The sequence below is a fragment of the Ranitomeya imitator genome, chromosome 1, assembly GCF_032444005.1.
Source record: "Ranitomeya imitator isolate aRanImi1 chromosome 1, aRanImi1.pri, whole genome shotgun sequence".
NCBI classification, from domain to species: Eukaryota; Metazoa; Chordata; class Amphibia; order Anura; family Dendrobatidae; genus Ranitomeya; species Ranitomeya imitator.
In genome coordinates, this window is record NC_091282.1 from 716,347,523 (window position 1) to 716,365,180 (window position 17,658).

Below are 17,658 nucleotides of genomic sequence, written 5' to 3' on the forward strand. Positions count from 1 at the left end.
TTTTTTCGGCCTTACTAACTATGTTACTATGTTACTATGTTACCGGTATCTTTTACATATTGACCAGTATGTATGTATTTTACTCTTAAACCTCTTATGTTATGTAATGTAAAGACTAATATACCGTACTCATTTTTTTATTTTTTACCTACAATACTATTTGTATGCATTTCCTATAATATTCTTGAAATTCTCATTGCTTGTATATATCCTGCAATGTTGATCATTTGCTTTTATTTTGTAGTCACAGTTTGAAGTTGAAATTTTCAATGTACGAGGAGAGCAGGCTGTGCAATCCTCAAGGCTGGAGGAAACTATACAGAGCTTGCGAGAGGAATTGGAAAACAGACTGAATAAAGGAAAGGGTGAAGTTAAGGATGCCTGTATTTCAACCGAAGATGAGAACCCACCAAAGACATTCCGCAGTGTTTATATACAGACTGACAGAGACACTTTTCTGAAACCTAGTGATGAGGAGAACAAAACTCAAAAGAACAACCACATAATTCCTAAGAAACTAAACATCCCATCACTGAATCAAAGCCTAATAAGCCCCACAGAAACTCAGGAGCTAGCTAACATTTTGCCTCCACCACCTCCTCCACTCCCCTTTACCTTTGGAGGTCAGTTTCAACCACCACCACCACCACCTCCTCCTCCTCCTCCTCCTCCTCCTTTTCCCAGTGCAAATATCATTCCACCACCACCACCTTTGCTAGCTTTTGGTCCTCCTCCACCGCCACCATTTCCAGGCTCCGGTCCACCACCGCCACCACTTCCAGGCTTTGGCCCTCCTCCACCGCCACCACTTCCTGGTTCTGGTCCTCCTCCACCGCCGCCACCTCCAGGCTTTGGTCCTCCACCACCTCCTGCTTTTGGTTCTCTTTTGGGGGGATTTTTATCAAGAGAAACACCACCTCGCAAACCCCTAGTAGAGCCTGGATGCCCAATGAAGCCGCTTTATTGGACAAGAATTCAGCTTAAGACCAACAGGTAATAAATAATCAAGACTAAAGTGAAATAAATCTACACTATAGTAGAAATGTGACTTGATGTGTCTTACGCAAATTTAGTTCCAATCCTTCTTTGTGGGATTCGCTGAAGGAGCCAGAAATTGCAGATACCAAAGAATTTGAAGACCTCTTCTGCAAACCCAGTGTTCAGCAAAAGAAAAAGCCACTATCGGAGACTTATGAGAAGAAGACAAAAGCAAAAAAGGTGAATTCTACGTTGTGAATTCTACTTTGTGTAAACGTTCTGTCAAACACATTCATGTGTGTGTGTAGATGGAGGTATGTATGTATGTATGTATATAGGTGTGGATATATAGTTTTGAAAAAAAACACAGTAGCAATCGATCAGGTAAATATTGCTACAAACCCTATTCTGTGACCGCTTGCTGTATAATCTATGTTTGACTAACCAAATTTAAAGTATTTTGTGTTTTGTGATTGCTACTTCTATTAGAATTAATGCACTAGAGACCCTATTGTGTTCCTCCAGCATGTCGCTTTTTGCATACATCTCAAGTACTATTTCTATTGTTTATGCTGTAAAGCTGCTAAAGTTGGTAAACTGTAAAGTGGATCATGTAAGCAATTGCTGCAGTGACATTATCCATGAACTAATTTTATTTCAGAAGATTAATCATTGGCCTTGTATGACCTTGTTTTTTTTTATTAGAAACAAGTAAATTGGATATTACACCATAAACGGGGATCGACTTGTGATACATTTGTATCCTTGGGTTAATTGGTTTTGACCTAATAATATTAAAAAGATTAAAAAACATAGGATATTTCAGACTTGACCTGGAATTTTGATATATTGTGACATGAATATTATGATTATACAGTACAGACCAAAAGTTTGGACACACCTTCTTATTTAAAGATTTTTCTGGATTTTCATGACTATGAAAATTGTACATTCACACTGAAAGCATCAAAACTATGAATTAACACATGTGGACTTATATACTTAACAAAAAAGTGTGAAACAATTGAAAATAGGTCTTATATCCTAGGTTCTTCGAAGTAGCCACCTTTTGCTTTGATGACTGCTTTGCACACTCTTGGCATTCTCTTGATGAGCTTCAAGAGGTAGTCACTGGAAATGGTTGTCACTTCACACGTGTGCCCTGTCAGGTTTCATAAGTGGGATTTCTAGCCTTATAAATGGTGTTGGGACCATCAATTTGTGTTGTGCAGAAGCCTGGTGGATACACAGCTGATAGTCATACTGAATAGACTGTTAGAATTTGTATTATGGCAAGAAAAAAGCAGCTAAGAATAGAAAAACGAGTGGCCATCATTACTTTAACAAATGAAGGTCAGTCAGTCTGAAACATTGGGAAAACTTTGAGTGTCCCCAAGTGCAGTTGCAAAAACCATCAAGCACTACAAAGATACTGGCTCACATGAGGACCGCCCCAGGAAAGGAAGACCAAGAGTCACCTCTGCTTCTGAGGATAAGTTTATCCGAATCACCAGCCTCAGAAATCGCAGGTTAACAGCAGCTCAGATTAGAGACCAGGTCAATGCCACACAGAGTTCTAGTAGCAGACACATCTCTACAATAACTGTCAAGGAGACTTTGTGCAGCAGGCCTTCATGGTAAAATAGCTGCTAGGAAACCACTGCTAAGGACAGGCAACAAGCAGAAGAGACTTGTTTCAGCTAAAGAACACAAGGAATGGACATTAGACCAGTGGAAATCTGTGCTTTGGTCTGATGAGCCAAATTTGAGATCTTTGGTTCCAACCACCGTGTCTTTGTGCGACGCAGAAAAGGTGAACGGATGGACTCTACATGCCTGGTTCCCACCGTGAAGCATGGAGGAGGAGGTGTGATGGTGTGGGGAAGCTTTGCTGGTGACACTGTTGGGGATTTATTTCAATTTGAAGGCATACTGAACCAGCATGGCTACCACAGCATCTTGCAGCGGCATGCTATTCCATCTGGTTTGCGTTTAGTTGGACCATCATTTATTTTTCAACAGGGCAATGACCCCAAACACACCACCAGGCTGTGTAAGGGCTATTTGACCAAGAAGGAGAGTGATGGGGTGCTACGCAAGATGATCTGGTCTCCAGTCACCAGCCCTGAACCCAATCGAGATGGTAAGGGGTGAGCTGGACCGCAGAGTGAAGGCAAAAGGGCCAACAAGTGATAAACATCTCTGGGAACTCCTTCAAGATTGTTGAAGACCATTTCCTTTGACTACCTCTTGAAGCCCATCAAGAGAATGCCAAGAGTGTGCAAAGCAGTCATCAAAGCAAAAGGTGGCTACTTTGAAGAACCTAGAATATAAGACCTATTTTCAGTTGTTTCAGAGTTTTTTGTTATGTTTATAATTCTACATGTTAATTCATAGTTTTGATGCCTTCAGTGTGAATTTACAATTTTCATAGTCATGAAAATACAGAAAAATCTTTAAATGAGAAGGTGTCCAAACTTTTGGTCTGTACTGTATATGAAAGTAAATGAAGAGTACATTGGGAGTACTTGCCCCATAGTCAAGCAGCACCACAATAACTATGACTTAATGTAGGTAATTAGTTAAGAATTGTCCATAATTTAAGCACTATACCTGCCACCCCCAAAATCCTATGCCTAAAGTAAATGGCCAGTTACTGTTAAAATTGATAGTTGTGTTAATTTAATAAGATTTACAATTTTTTTTTAACTTTTCCTGACTGGTTGATGCTGTCTTATTGTCCATTGCTATAGGTTCTCCAACATGGCCATAAGCAGAAGTGGTTCTGTGAGCTGTGATTGTTTTCTGCTCTTTTACAAAGTAACTAGAAATATGATTTATGCAGTTAAAAGAATGTGACTTCAACTTTATCTTGTGTCTTTTTTTAACTTTCTGTTATAAATTAATTGATTTGGGACTCAACAGCAAAAGCAGACTTGCAGGTTTGTAAAATGTTGTGATCACACACCAGGATGTTTTTGAGATATGAAGAATTGTGATCCATCTCCCTGCATCTGTCAGCACCATGATTAACATATCAAAGCTCAAGACTGGGGTTAGCATAACGGCCTCACTGGCGTCTTCTCCCCCTTGGACCTCCCTAATTGCTTGCATATGTTTTCTGAGCTTTAGAACAGAAGTACCAGCGTCCTGTGTTAGTGGAGAGATGTGTCACTACAGCTTGACTGGGGATTGTCCCATGAGAGAAATTCTGTGTTGTGGTCATGCAGTCATAGCTCAGAGGCTTTAGATCATGAGCTCAACAGTAAAGTGTCTGCTTACAGATCATAGAATATGGCATTTAGGTTATGCAGTGTATACAAGTCATTGTAGGTTAACACGTACATGTGTCATATCACCAATACTAAATGTTTGGCACCTCAATAAATATTTTTATACGGTTTCTAAAAAAAAAAAAAAAAAATTAACATTCCTTAAAACATCCTGAGAAATATAAAAAATGTAAGTGTCACGCATATCGCCAAACGAAGGTCACACTAACTTTGATGTTAACAGAGGCGCAAACTAAAGATTTTTGTTTGTGTGGTTACTTAGCTGTACATAGTGGCATGTAAAAGTTTGGGCACCCGTAGTCAAAATTATTGTTACTGTGAATAGTTAAGCAAGTTGAAGATGAAATGATCTCTAAAAGAGCTGAAGTTAAAGGGAACCTGTCACCCCCAAAATCGACGATGAGCTAAGCCCACCAGCATCAGGGTCTTATCTACAGCATTCTGTAATGCTGTAGATAAGTCCCCCGATATATCCTGAAAGATAAGAAAAAGAGGTTAGATTATACTCACCCAGGGGCGGTCCCGCTACGGTGGACGTCGCAGTCCGGTCCGGGGCCTCTCATCTTTTTACGATGATGTTCTCTAATTGTCTTCACGCTGTGGCTCTGGCGCAGGCGTACTTTGTCTGCCCTGTTGAGGGCAGAGCAAAGTACTGCAGTTCGCAGGTGCTGGGAAAGGTCAGAGAGAACCCGGCGCCTGCACACTGCAGTACTTTGCTCTGCCCTCAACAGGGCAGACAAAGTACGCCTGCGCCGGAGCCGCAGCATGAAGACAAAAAAAGGACGTCATCGTAAGCTGATGGGAGACCCCAGACTGGACCGCGAAGGCCCATCGGACTGGACAGCAGCAGGAACGTCCCTGGGTGAGTATAATACCTCTTTTTCTCATCTTTCAGGATACTTTGGGGGCTTAGCTACAGCATTCCAGAATGCTGCAGATAAGCCCCTGATGCTGGTGGGCTTAGCTCATCGTCAATTTGGGGGTGACAGGTTCCCTTTAAAGATGACACATTTCCTTTGTTTTTCAGGCAATAAAAATATAAATAGATTGTCACTGTTTACATTTTAAAAATTGCAAAAAGTAGATTGGGCCTATTTAAGTGTTTTACCACCCTGCATGGTTTGTACCTAGTAGCACCCTCTTTTGCAAGTATCACAGATTGTAAACCTTTTTTGTAGCCAGACACGAGTCTTTCAATTCTTGTTTGAGGGATTTTCATCCATTCTTCTTGGGAAAATTCTTCCAGTTATGTGACATTCATGGGTCATCTTGCATGCACTGCTACTGTATTTTGAGATCTAGCCACAGATTTTCAATGATCATCTGATCAGGGGATTGTGAGGGCCATTATAAAAACTCCAGCTTGAGCCTTTTGAGGAAGTCTATTGTGGATTTGGACGTGTGTTTAGGATCATTATCCATTTGTAGAAGCCAACCTCTTTTCAACTTCAGCTTTTTTACAGATGGTGTTATGTTTGCGTTAAGAATTTCTTGAAATTTCATTGAATCCATTCTTTTCTCTAGCCATGAAATGTTCCTCGTGCCATTGGCTGCAACACATGCAACGCATGATTGATCCAACCCCATGCTTAATGGTTGGCGAGATGTTTTTTTTTTTCCTGAAATGTTATGCCCTTTTGTTTCCACACATGCCTTTGATGATGGTGGCCAAAGAGATCTATTTTAAAATTATTTGTAGTGATGTACAAAACACTGGATGTTTGGGTCCGGCAGGTTCAGCTGAACATGTAACTCATTAGTGACCGAGCCACATTTTTGAAGTCTGACCAGTGTCACTTTATGTGGCAATAACTATGGGATGCTTCAACGTATCCCATTTATTTTGAGCCTGTTTTTTCGTGACCCATTGTGCTTTTTGATAATAGTAAATTCAGATTGATATGTTTTGCGTTTATCTATAAAAATATTAGACATTTTACAAAAAGTAAAAAAAATAGCAATGTTTGAACTTTGAATGATTATCCCTTTAATTCAGATAGTCATACCACACAAAAAGCATTAATAAGTAACATTTCCCTCATGCCTGCTTTACATCAATGCCATTTGGAAAATGTTGTTTTGTTAGCATTTTAGAAGGTTTAACAATTTAGCAGTCATTTTTCATTTTTTCAAGGAAATTTACAATAGCTATTTTTGAGGGACCTATTCAGTTTTGATGTGACTTTGAAAGTCCTATACAGCTCTGGCAAAAATTAAGAGACCACTGTAAAATGTTCAGTTTGATTGATTTTTCTCTTTCTAGGTATATTTTTGAGTAAAATGTAAATTTTTCATTTATTATATAAACTACTGACAGCATGTCTCCGAATTTCCAAGCAATACATTTTGTATTTTTTTCTGAAAAGTGGTCAAAATTACAAAAAAGTGCTTTCAGACCTCAGATAATGCAGAGAAAACAAGTTCATAATCATTTAGAAACAATACTAATGTTTTAACTCGGGAAGAGTTCATAAATCAATATTTGGTGGAATAACCATGATTTTTAATCACTGCTTTCATGTGTGTTGACATGCTTTCCACCAGTCTTTCACACTGCTTCTGGTTCAGAAATGTAAGTAGTTCTTCTATGTTTGATGGCTTGTGACTATCCATCATCCTCTTGATTACATTCCAGAGGTTGTTAATGGGTTCAGGTCTGGAGATTGGGCTGCCCATGACAGGGTTTTGATGTGGTGGTCTCTTAATTTTTGCCAGAGCTGTATATTCGAAACAACCAACCGTTTAAACATTTTAAAAACAGCACTTCTCAATATATTCAAAATTTTCAAGTAGTTTATTAACCCTTCTGGTGCTTCTCAGGAATTAATGCCAAATTGTATAACCGGAATGAAGAAGTGTGTTTTTTCCATTTAAATGCTGATAACTAGGGTTGAGCGAAACGGGTCGTTCATTTTCAAAAGTCGCCGACTTTTGGCAAAGTCGGGTTTCATGAAACCCGATCCGACCCCTGTGCGGGGTCGGCCATGCGGTACGCGACTTAAGCCCCAAAGTCGCGTTTCAATGACGCGAAAAGCGCCATTTCTCAGCCAATGAAGGTAAACGCAGAGTGTGGGCAGCGTGATGACATAGGTCCTGGTCCCCACCATCTTAGAGAAGGGCATTGCAGTGATTGGCTTGCTGTCTGCGGCGTCACAGGGGCTATAAAGGGGCGTTCCCGCCGACCGCCATGTTACTGCTGCTGATCTGAGCTTAGGGAGAGGTTGCTGCCGCTTCGTCAGAAGCAGGGATAGCGTTAGGCAGGGTCCATTAACCACCAAACCGCTTGTGCTGTAGCGATTTCCACTGCCCAACACCACCTTCGGTGTGCAGGGACAGTGGAAGCTACATTTTTTTTTTTTTTTCCCCTCAGCGCTGTAACTCATTGGGCTGCCCTAGAAGGCTCCCTGATAGCTGCATTGCTGTGTGTATGCCGCTGTGCAAACCAACTGCTTTTTTCAAAGCACAAATCCTCTTGTTCCTTCCTTTCTGCACAGCTATCTTGTTTGTTTGTCCACACTTTTTATTTAATTTGTGCATCAGTCCACTCCTTATTGCTGCCTGCCATACCTGGCTGAGATTACTGCAGGGAGATAGTAATTGTTGGACACACCCTGTTTTTTGTTTTTTTTTGTTTTTTTTTGTTGGAGATTAAGATTGACATTTCTGCTAGAGTGCCATCCCTGTGTGTGCCATCTCTCACTCAGTGGGCCATAGAAAGCCTATTTATTTTTTTGCTTGATTTGGGTTATAAAATCTACCTGAAAAAATCACTACATCAATCGGTGGGAGAAAAATATTGGCCTCAGGGCTTGTGTGCCACTCCTGACTCCTGTGTGCATCATCACTCACTCAGTGGGCCATAGAAAGCCTATTTTTTTTTTTTTTGCTTTATTTGGGTTCTAAATTCTACCTGAAAAAATCAATAAATCAATCAGTGGGAGATTAATATTGGCCTTTGGGCTTGTGTGCCAGTCCTAAGCGTGCCATCTCTCTCTCTCAGATAGTGGGCCATAGAAAGACTATTTATTATTTTTTTTATTGGGTTTATAAATTTTCCCTGGAACAAAAAAAAAAAAGTGGGAGATTAATATTGGCCTCTGGGCTTGTGTGCCAGTCCTGAGCGTGCCATCTCTCTCACAAATAGTGGGCCATAGAAAGCCTATTTATTATTTTTTTTATTGGGTTTATAAATTCTCCCTGAAAAAAAAAAAGGGAGATTAATATTGGCCTCTGGGCTTGTGTGCCAGTCCTGAGCGTGCCATCTCTCTCACAAATAGTGGGCCATAGAAAGCCTATTTATTTTTTTGGTTGATTTGGGTTCTAAATTCTACCTGAAAAAATCAATAAATCAATCAGTGGGAGATAAATATTGGCCTCTGGGCTTGTGTGCCACTCCTGACTCCTGTGTGCGTCATCTCTCACTCACTGAAAAAATCATTTTTATTTTATTTGGTTTCTAAATTCTTCCTGAAAAAATCATTTTTTTTTTTTTATTTTTTTTTTCTAAAGTCTCCCTGGAAAAAAAAAAAAAAATCAAATCAGTGGGAGATTAATATTGCCCTTTCTGCTTGTGTGCCAGTCTTGACTCCTGGGTGTGCCATCTCTCTCTCTCCAATTGTGGGCCATAGAAAGCCTATTATTTTTTTAGCTTGATTTGGGTTCCAAAATCTACCTGAAAAAATCACTACATCAATCAGTGGGAGATAAATATTGGCCTCTGGGCTTGTGTGCCACTCCTGACTCCTGTTGCATCATCTCTCACTCAGTGGGCCATAGAAAGCCTTTTTTTGTTTTATTTGTTTTCTAAATTCTCCCTGAAAAAATCATTTTATTTTATTTGGTTTCTAAATTCTTCCTGAAAAAATCATTTTATTCTATTTTTTTTTTCCTAAAGTCTCCCTGAAAAAAAAAAAAAATCAAATCAGTGGGAGATTAATATTTACATTTGTGCTTCAGTGACAGTCCTGCGTGTGTGGCATCTCTCTCATTTGTTGCCACCAACAACAGAGTGTGTAACATTGTGCCTGATTTTCGTTGTGGTCTCACCCACCTGTAAAGGGGTAGCTAAATCATACTGAAGTTATCGCTCACCGTGCAAGTTGTGTGACAGCAACAAATACCGTTAGTTTGGTTACGTTTTTAAAACAATGAGGAAGTCTGGTGGAAGAGGTCGTGGCCGGGGGCGTTCATTGTCAGCTGGTAATGAGGGTAGTGGTAGTGGTGGAGCATCAGCTGGTCGTGGGAAAAAAAATATTGCACCTAAGTCTGGAGCTGTGGAGCCAGGTTCGTCGTCTGGCTACACAAGGCCTCAAACGCTCCCTTTTCTGGGAGTAGGAAAACCGCTTTTAAAGCCGGAGCAGCAAGAGCAAGTTTTGGCTTATCTTGCTGACTCAGCCTCTAGCTCTTTTGCCTCCTCTCGTGAAACTGGTAAATGTCAAAGCAGCGCGTCGTTAGTTTATGTTCACGGTCAGGGACAAGTCGCTTCCTTGTCCTCTTCAGCAAAAACAACAACAGAGAAGAATGCAGCAGGCGACACAACGGGTTACTCCATGGAGCTCTTTACACATACCGTCCCTGGCTTAGAAAGTGAAGCAGTTAACAGTCCATGCCCATTACAAGTTGAATCTGACATGGAGTGCACTGATGCACAGCCACAGCCAGACTACTATGCTGGTCCTTTGACTCAGACCACAACATTGCCCTCGCAGGGTAATGATCAAGAATCAGACCCTGATGAGACTATGTTGCCCCATCACGAACGCTATACCACCGACCGACACGGTGACACAGACGAAGTTGCACACGAGCTACAAGAAGAGGTAATAGATGACCCAGTTCTTGACCCCGATTGGCAGCCATTGGGGGAACAGGGTGCAGGCGGCAGCAGTTCTGAAGCGGAGGAGGAGGGGCCGCAGCAGGCATCAACATCGCAACAGGTTCCATCTGCCAGGCCCGTATCTTGCCCAAAACGCGTGGCAAAGCCAAAACCTGTTGGAGGACAGCGTGGCCATCCGGTTAAAGCTCAGTCTGCAATGCCTGAAAAGGTATCCGATGCTAGAAAGAGTGCAGTCTGGCATTTTTTTAAACAACATCCAATTGATCAGCGCAAAGTCATCTGTCAAAAATGTTCAACTACCTTAAGCAGAGGACAGAATCTGAAAAGTCTCAATACAAGTTGCATGCATAGACATTTAACCACCATGCATTTGCAAGCCTGGACTAACTACCAAACGTCCCTTAAGGTTGTAGCACCCTCGGCCAATGAAGCTAGTCAGCAACGCAACATCCCTTCCGGCAGTGTAGGGCCACCATTTTCCGCACCACCTGCAGTATCTGTGCAGGTTTCTTTGCCAGGCCAAAGCAGTCAGGGTCAGGGAATCACCAGTTTCGTAGTAGGAAACACTGCATCTAGGGCACCGGCGGCAACAATACCATCTCCCACCGTCTCTCAGTCTGCCATGTCCACCGGCACCCCCGCTAGTTCTACGATCTCCAGCTCTCCAGTCCAGCTCACCCTACATGAGACTCTGGTTAGAAAAAGGAAGTACTTAGCCTCGCATCCGCGTACACAGGGTTTGAATGCCCACATAGCTAGACTAATCTCGTTAGAGATGATGCCCTACCGGTTAGTTGAAAGCGAAGCTTTCAAAGCCCTGATGGACTACGCTGTACCACGCTACGAGCTACCCAGTCGACACTTTTTTTCCAGAAAAGCCATCCCAGCCCTCCACCAGCATGTTAAAGAGCGCATCGTCCATGCACTCAGGCAATCTGTGAGCACAAAGGTGCACCTGACAACAGATGCATGGACCAGTAGGCATGGCCAGGGACGTTACGTGTCCATCACGGCACACTGGGTGAATGTTGTGGATGCAGGGTCCACAGGGGACAGCAAGTTTGGGACAGTTCTGCCTAGCCCACGGTCTAGGAAACAGTTGGCTGTAGCCGTTCGCACCCCCTCCTCCTCCTCTTCGTCCTCCTGCAGAAGCGAGAGCTCGTCCACAGACCGCAGTCGCACAACCACTCCATCCGCAGCTGCCACTGTTGCACACCAGGTCTCCCATTATGGGGCAGCTACTGGCAAACGTCAGCAGGCTGTATTGGCTATGAAGTGTTTGGGCGACAACAGACACACCGCGGAAGTTCTGTCCGAGTTCTTGCAGAAAGAAACGCAGTCGTTGCTGGGCACTGTAGATCTTGAGGCAGGCAAGGTAGTGAGTGATAACGGAAGGAATTTCATGGCTGCCATCTCCCTTTCCCAACTGAAACACATTCCTTGCCTGGCTCACACCTTAAACCTGGTGGTGCAGTGCTTCCTGAAAAGTTATCCGGGGTTATCCGACCTGCTCCTCAAAGTGCGTGGACTTTGCTCACATATCCGCCGTTCGCCCGTACACTCCAGCCGTATGCAGACCTATCAGCGTTCTTTGAACCTTCCCCAGCATCGCCTAATCATAGACGTTGCAACAAGGTGGAACTCAACACTGCACATGCTTCAGAGACTGTGCGAACAGAGGCGGGCTGTTATGTTTTTGTGGGAGGATACACATACACGGGCAGGCAGTAGGATGGCAGACATGGAGTTGTCAGGTGTGCAGTGGTCGAAGATTCAAGACATGTGTCAAGTCCTTCAGTGTTTTGAGGAATGCACACGGCTGGTTAGTGCAGACAACGCCATAATAAGCATGAGCATCCCCCTAATGCGTCTGCTGATGCAAAGTTTGACGCACATAAAGGATCAGGCGTCTGCAGCTGAGGAAGAGGAAAACCTTGATGACAGTCAGCCATTGTCTGGCCAGGGCAGTGTACAGGACGAGTTAGTGGGCGAAGAGGAGGAGGAGGACGAGGAGGATGATGGGGATGATTATATTTTTAATGAGGAAGCTTTTCCGGGGCCACTGGAAATTGGTGGCGCGGCAAGGCCGGGTTCTGGTTTTTGGAGGGACACAAGTGACGTGGATTTGCCTGAAACTGCCCCTCAACCAAGCACAACCGCAGATTTGAGAACTGGAACTTTGGCCCACATGGCGGATTATGCCTTACGTATCCTCAAAAGGGACACACGCATAACTAAAATGATGAACGATGACTATTACTGGTTGGCCTGCCTCCTTGATCCTTGCTATAAAGGCAAATTGCAAAATATAATGCCACATGAGAACTTGGAACTAATATTAGCAACCAAACAATCAACTCTTGTTGACCGTTTGCTTCTGGCATTCCCTGCACACAGCGCCCGTGATCGTTCTCACACGAGCTGCAGGGGCCAGCAGACCAGAGGAGTTAGAGGGGCAGAAATCAGAAGTGGCGTTGGCCAGAGGGGTTTTCTGACCAGGTTGTGGAGTTATTTTGCTATGACCGCAGACAGGACAGGTACTGCAGCATCAATTCAAAGTGACAGGAGACAACATTTGTCCAGTATGGTTACAAACTATTTTTCATCCCTTATCGATGTTCTCCCTCAACCGTCATTCCCATTTGATTACTGGGCATCAAAATTAGACACCTGGCCAGAATTGGCAGAATATGCATTGCAGGAGCTTGCTTGCCCGGCAGCTAGTGTCCTATCAGAAAGAGTATTCAGTGCTGCAGGTTCAATACTAACAGAAAAAAAGGACTCGTCTGGCTACCCAAAATGTAGATGATCTAACCTTCATTAAAATGAACCACAACTGGATTTCGAAATCTTTTGCCCCACCTTGCCCGGCTGACACCTAGCTTTCCTATGAAAAGGTCTTGCCTGTGGACTATTCTGAATGCCTTTTCCAATCTCGTAATTTTCTGCACCTGATTGTCCAGCATACGACATGTTTACACCTCAATAAATGGCCAAACTCCCCACACGGGGCCGTGGTATCGACACTTGGCGACAGCACCCGTGAGAGTGCTATTTGTCTGAAGAGGTGGGTGTGCCCGCTTTTGGTCGACGGCACTGCCACTGGGTCCCTCCTAGTACAGTAAAGTGTCTCTGGCGGTGGTGGTGCGCACCCAACGTCAGACACACCGTTGTAATATGAGGGGCCCTGGGCCTGTACCGCCAGCCACAAGACAGTTCCCCCCCCCAGCTCAAACAGTGCTCTACCACTTGCAAAATTATCTCACAGCTCCACCAATGTTTAGTCTATGCGCTGACATCCTTCAATGCCTGCCACTGACAATACCATTGTATTGACATTTTTGTTATGTTAGGCCTTCGAAGCCTGTCTGCGGTCACTCCTTCCACTATGCCTCCACTGACCACACCACTGCTGCCCGTGTACCCCTGGAACCAATTTAAAATTGCCTACAGCCAGCCCAATTTTTTTATTTTAGGCCTTCGATGCCTGTCTGCGGTCACTCCTTCCACTAGGCCTCCACTGACCACACCACTGCTGCCCGTGTACCCCTGGAACCAATTTAAAATTGCCTACAGCCATGTGTTATTATTTTAGGCCTTCGATGCCTGTCTGCAATCACTCCTTACAATATGCCTCCACTGACCACACCACTGCTGCCCGTGTACCCCTGGAACCAATTTAAAATTGCCTACAGCCAGCCCAATTTTTTTATTTTAGGCCTTTGATGACTGTCTGCGGTCCGTTCTTTCTACTACTACTACTACACTGACCAGGCCACTGCTGCCCGTGTACCCCTGGAACCAATTTAAAATTGCCTACAGCCATGTGTTATTATTTTAGGCCTTCGATGCCTGTCTGCGGTCACTCCTTCCACTAGGCCTCCACTGACCACACCACTGCTGCCCGTGTACCCCTGGAACCAATTTAAAATTGCCTACAGCCATGTGTTATTATTTTAGGCCTTCGATGCCTGTCTGCGGTCACTCCTTCCACTAGGCCTCCACTGACCACACCACTGCTGCCCGTGTACCCCTGGAACCAATTTAAAATTGCCTACAGCCAGCCCAATTTTTTTATTTTAGGCCTTCGATGCCTGTCTGCGGTCACTCCTTCCACTAGGCCTCCACTGACCACACCACTGCTGCCCGTGTACCCCTAGAACCTATTTATAATTGCATAGAGCATCCTTTTTTTAATAGTAGGCGTACAAAGTCTGTCTGCGGTTCACTATTGAAATTGTCCTCCACTGCCCAGAGCACTGCAGCTTGTGTACCCCTGTAACTTTTTTCTGCTGCAGTGAGCCACATTTTTGGTTTGAGTCCTACTACCTGTGTCTGTCTGCGCCACTCAATTCAGCTGTGTTCCTTTGAAAAAAGCTGAGCGTCAATAGTCTTGTTTTCAGCCTCTAGGAATTTTAAAACTGCATTGGGTGTACAACTTTGGTAGGGCCTACTAACGGTGTCTGCCTCCCCAAGGTGTTCCCCGGGTTTCCTCTCCATTGCTTCAATCTTCATGCTCTCGTTTAGTAGTTGTTGGAAACTACGCTGCATTAGGCCTACAAATTGGGTATGGGGTGTAGAGAGATGGTGTGTTCCACTCCAAGGTGTTCTCCAGGTTGCCTTTCCTGAGCTTCAATCTTCATGCTCTCGTTTAGTAGTTGTTGGAAACTACGCTGCATTAGGCCTACAAATTGGGTATGGGGTGTAGAGAGATGGTGTGTTCCACTCCAAGGTGTTCTCCAGGTTGCCTTTCCTGAGCTTCAATCTTCATGCTCTCGTTTAGTAGTTGTTGGAAACTATGCTGCATTAGGCCTACAAATTGGGTATGGGGTGTAGAGAGATGGTGTGTTCCACTCCAAGGTGTTCTCCAGGTTGCCTTTCCTGAGCTTCAATCTTCATGCTCTCGTTTAGTAGTTGTTGGAAACTACGCTGCATTAGGCCTACAAATTGGGTATGGGGTGTAGAGAGATGGTGTGTTCCACTCCAAGGTGTTCTCCAGGTTGCCTTTCCTGAGCTTCAATCTTCATGCTCTCGTTTAGTAGTTGTTGGAAACTACGCTGCATTAGGCCTACAAATTGGGTATGGGGTGTAGAGAGATGATGTGTTCCACTCCAAGGTGTTCCCAAGGTTTCCTCTCCATTGCTTCGATCTTCATGCTCTCGTTTAGTAGTTGTTGGAAACTACGCTGCATTAGGCCTACAAATTGGGTATGGGGTGTAGAGAGATGGTGTGTTCCACTCCAAGGTGTTCCCCAGGTTTCATCGCCATTGGTTCGATCTTCATGCTCTCGTTTAGTAGTTGTTGGAAACTACGCTGCATTAGGCCTACAAATTGGGTATGGGGTGTAGAGAGATGGTGTGTTCCACTCCAAGGTGTTCCCCAGGTTTCCTCTCCATTGCTTCGATCTTCATGCTCTCGTTTAGTAGTTGTTGGAAACTACGCTGCATTAGGCCTACAAATTGGGTATGGGGTGTAGAGAGATGGTGTGTTCCACTCCAAGGTGTTCCCCAGGTTTCCTCTCCATTGCTTCGATCTTCATGCTCTCGTTTAGTAGTTGTTGGAAACTACGCTGCATTAGGCCTACAAATTGGGTATGGGGTGTAGAGAGATGGTGTGTTCCACTCCAAGGTGTTCTCCAGGTTGCCTTTCCTGAGCTTCGATCTTCATGCTCTCGTTTAGTAGTTGTTGGAAACTACGCTGCATTAGGCCTACAAATTGGGTATGGGGTGTAGAGAGATGGTGTGTTCCACTCCAAGGTGTTCCCCAGGTTTCCTCTCCATTGCTTCGATCTTCATGCTCTCGTTTAGTAGTAGTAGAAAACTACACTGCATTAGGCCTACAAATTGGGTATGGGGTGTAGAGAGATGGTGTGTTCCACTCCAAGGTGTTCCCCAGGTTTCGTCCACATTGCTTCGGTCTTCCGACTCTCGTTTAGTAGTTGTAGAAAACTACACTGCATTAGGCCTACAAATTGGGTATGGGGTGTAGAGAGACGGTGTGTTACACTCCAAGGTGTTCCCCAGGTTTCGTCCACATTGCTTCGATCTTCCGACTCTCGTTTAGTAGTTGTTGAAAACTACACTGCATTAGGCCTACAAATTGGGTATGGGGTGTAGAGAGATGGTGTGTTCCACTCCAAGGTGTTCTCCAGGTTGCCTTTCCTGAACTTCAATCTTCATGCTCTCGTTTAGTAGTTGTTGGAAACTACGCTGCATTAGGCCTACAAATTGGGAATGGGGTGTAGAGAGATGATGTGTTCCACTCCAAGGTGTTCCCAAGGTTTCCTCTCCATTGCTTCGATCTTCATGCTCTCGTTTAGTAGTTGTTGGAAACTACGCTGCATTAGGCCTACAAATTGGGTATGGGGTGTAGAGAGATGGTGTGTTCCACTCCAAGGTGTTCCCCAGGTTTCCTCTCCATTGCTTCGATCTTCATGCTCTCGTTTAGTAGTAGTAGAAAACTACACTGCATTAGGCCTACAAATTGGGTATGGGGTGTAGAGAGACGGTGTGTTACACTCCAAGGTGTTCCCCAGGTTTCGTCCACATTGCTTCGATCTTCCGACTCTCGTTTAGTAGTTGTTGAAAACTACACTGCATTAGGCCTACAAATTGGGTATGGGGTGTAGAGAGATGGTGTGTTCCACTCCAAGGTGTTCTCCAGGTTGCCTTTCCTGAACTTCTATCTTCAGGCTCTCATTAAATTGTAGTTAAATGGAACAACTGCATTTGGCGTACTAGTTGGTTTGGGGCCTACTATCGGTGTCTGCCACTCCTTGCTGTTCTCCTGGTTTCCTGTCCTGAAATTCCATTTTCAGGCTCTTGTTAAGTAGTTGTTAATGTTAGACTGCATTTGGCCTACTAGTTGGGTTGGGGCCTACTATCGGTGTCTGCCACTCCTTGCTGTTGTCCTAAACTGAACAAAGCTGGGCCGCCTGTTTACTACGGTTGCCAATTTTGAACTGCATGTCGACTACTTACTGATTTGGGCCTACTCTCTGTGTCAGCCTCTCATTCCAGTTGTCCTCCACTGCAATGCCCCCTGGTTAGTCCTGTGTTACCAATTTTGAACTGCATTTAGCCCACTTTATTCTTTGGGCCTATATCTGTGTTTCCTCCTCATCCTGCCCATTGCCCAGCCAGTGATAGATGAGTCTGCTGGTACATTGACCCATAACGCAACATTCCCCGTGCACGCTACACAGCAAGATTGTGACCCTGCTGAAAGTCAGGTTCCTCTTCCCGCATACCATACCACCTTACACGGGGACAAAGAGGAAGGTGCAGATGAAAGTGCAGGTTCCTTCATCAGGTGGGGGGAGGAATACTAGTTGGCGACGTCACTGGCACAGAGCCTCTCATAGTATGCAAAAGTGTTGCTGCCGGTGGGAGGCGCCCCCGCCGTGCAAACACACCGCTGTACTTTGAGGGGCCCTGTGCCAGTGCCAATGCCAACGAGTGGGCCCCCCCTGCTTGCTCAGGTTAAATACTTACCTCTCCCTGCTCCACTGCCGTGACGTGGTCCAGATTTACTGGGCCCACTAATTACTTG

General features: G+C 44.4%; 1 protein-coding gene across 3 annotated transcripts in view; it reads left to right on the forward strand.

The window, feature by feature from the left end:
- FMN1 (formin 1) overlaps positions 1–17,658 on the forward strand; it is a 429,179-nt gene that overhangs the window by 284,801 nt on the left and 126,720 nt on the right. For 2 of the 3 annotated variants that reach the window (XM_069732424.1, XM_069732428.1), the window contains 2 exons: positions 245–993; positions 1,074–1,218. The exons of the other annotated variant lie outside the window; for it this stretch is intronic. In XM_069732424.1, the coding sequence (XP_069588525.1) occupies positions 245–993; positions 1,074–1,218 (894 nt within the window). The remainder of the gene's footprint in view (positions 1–244; positions 994–1,073; positions 1,219–17,658) is intronic. 3 annotated transcript variants of the gene reach the window in all.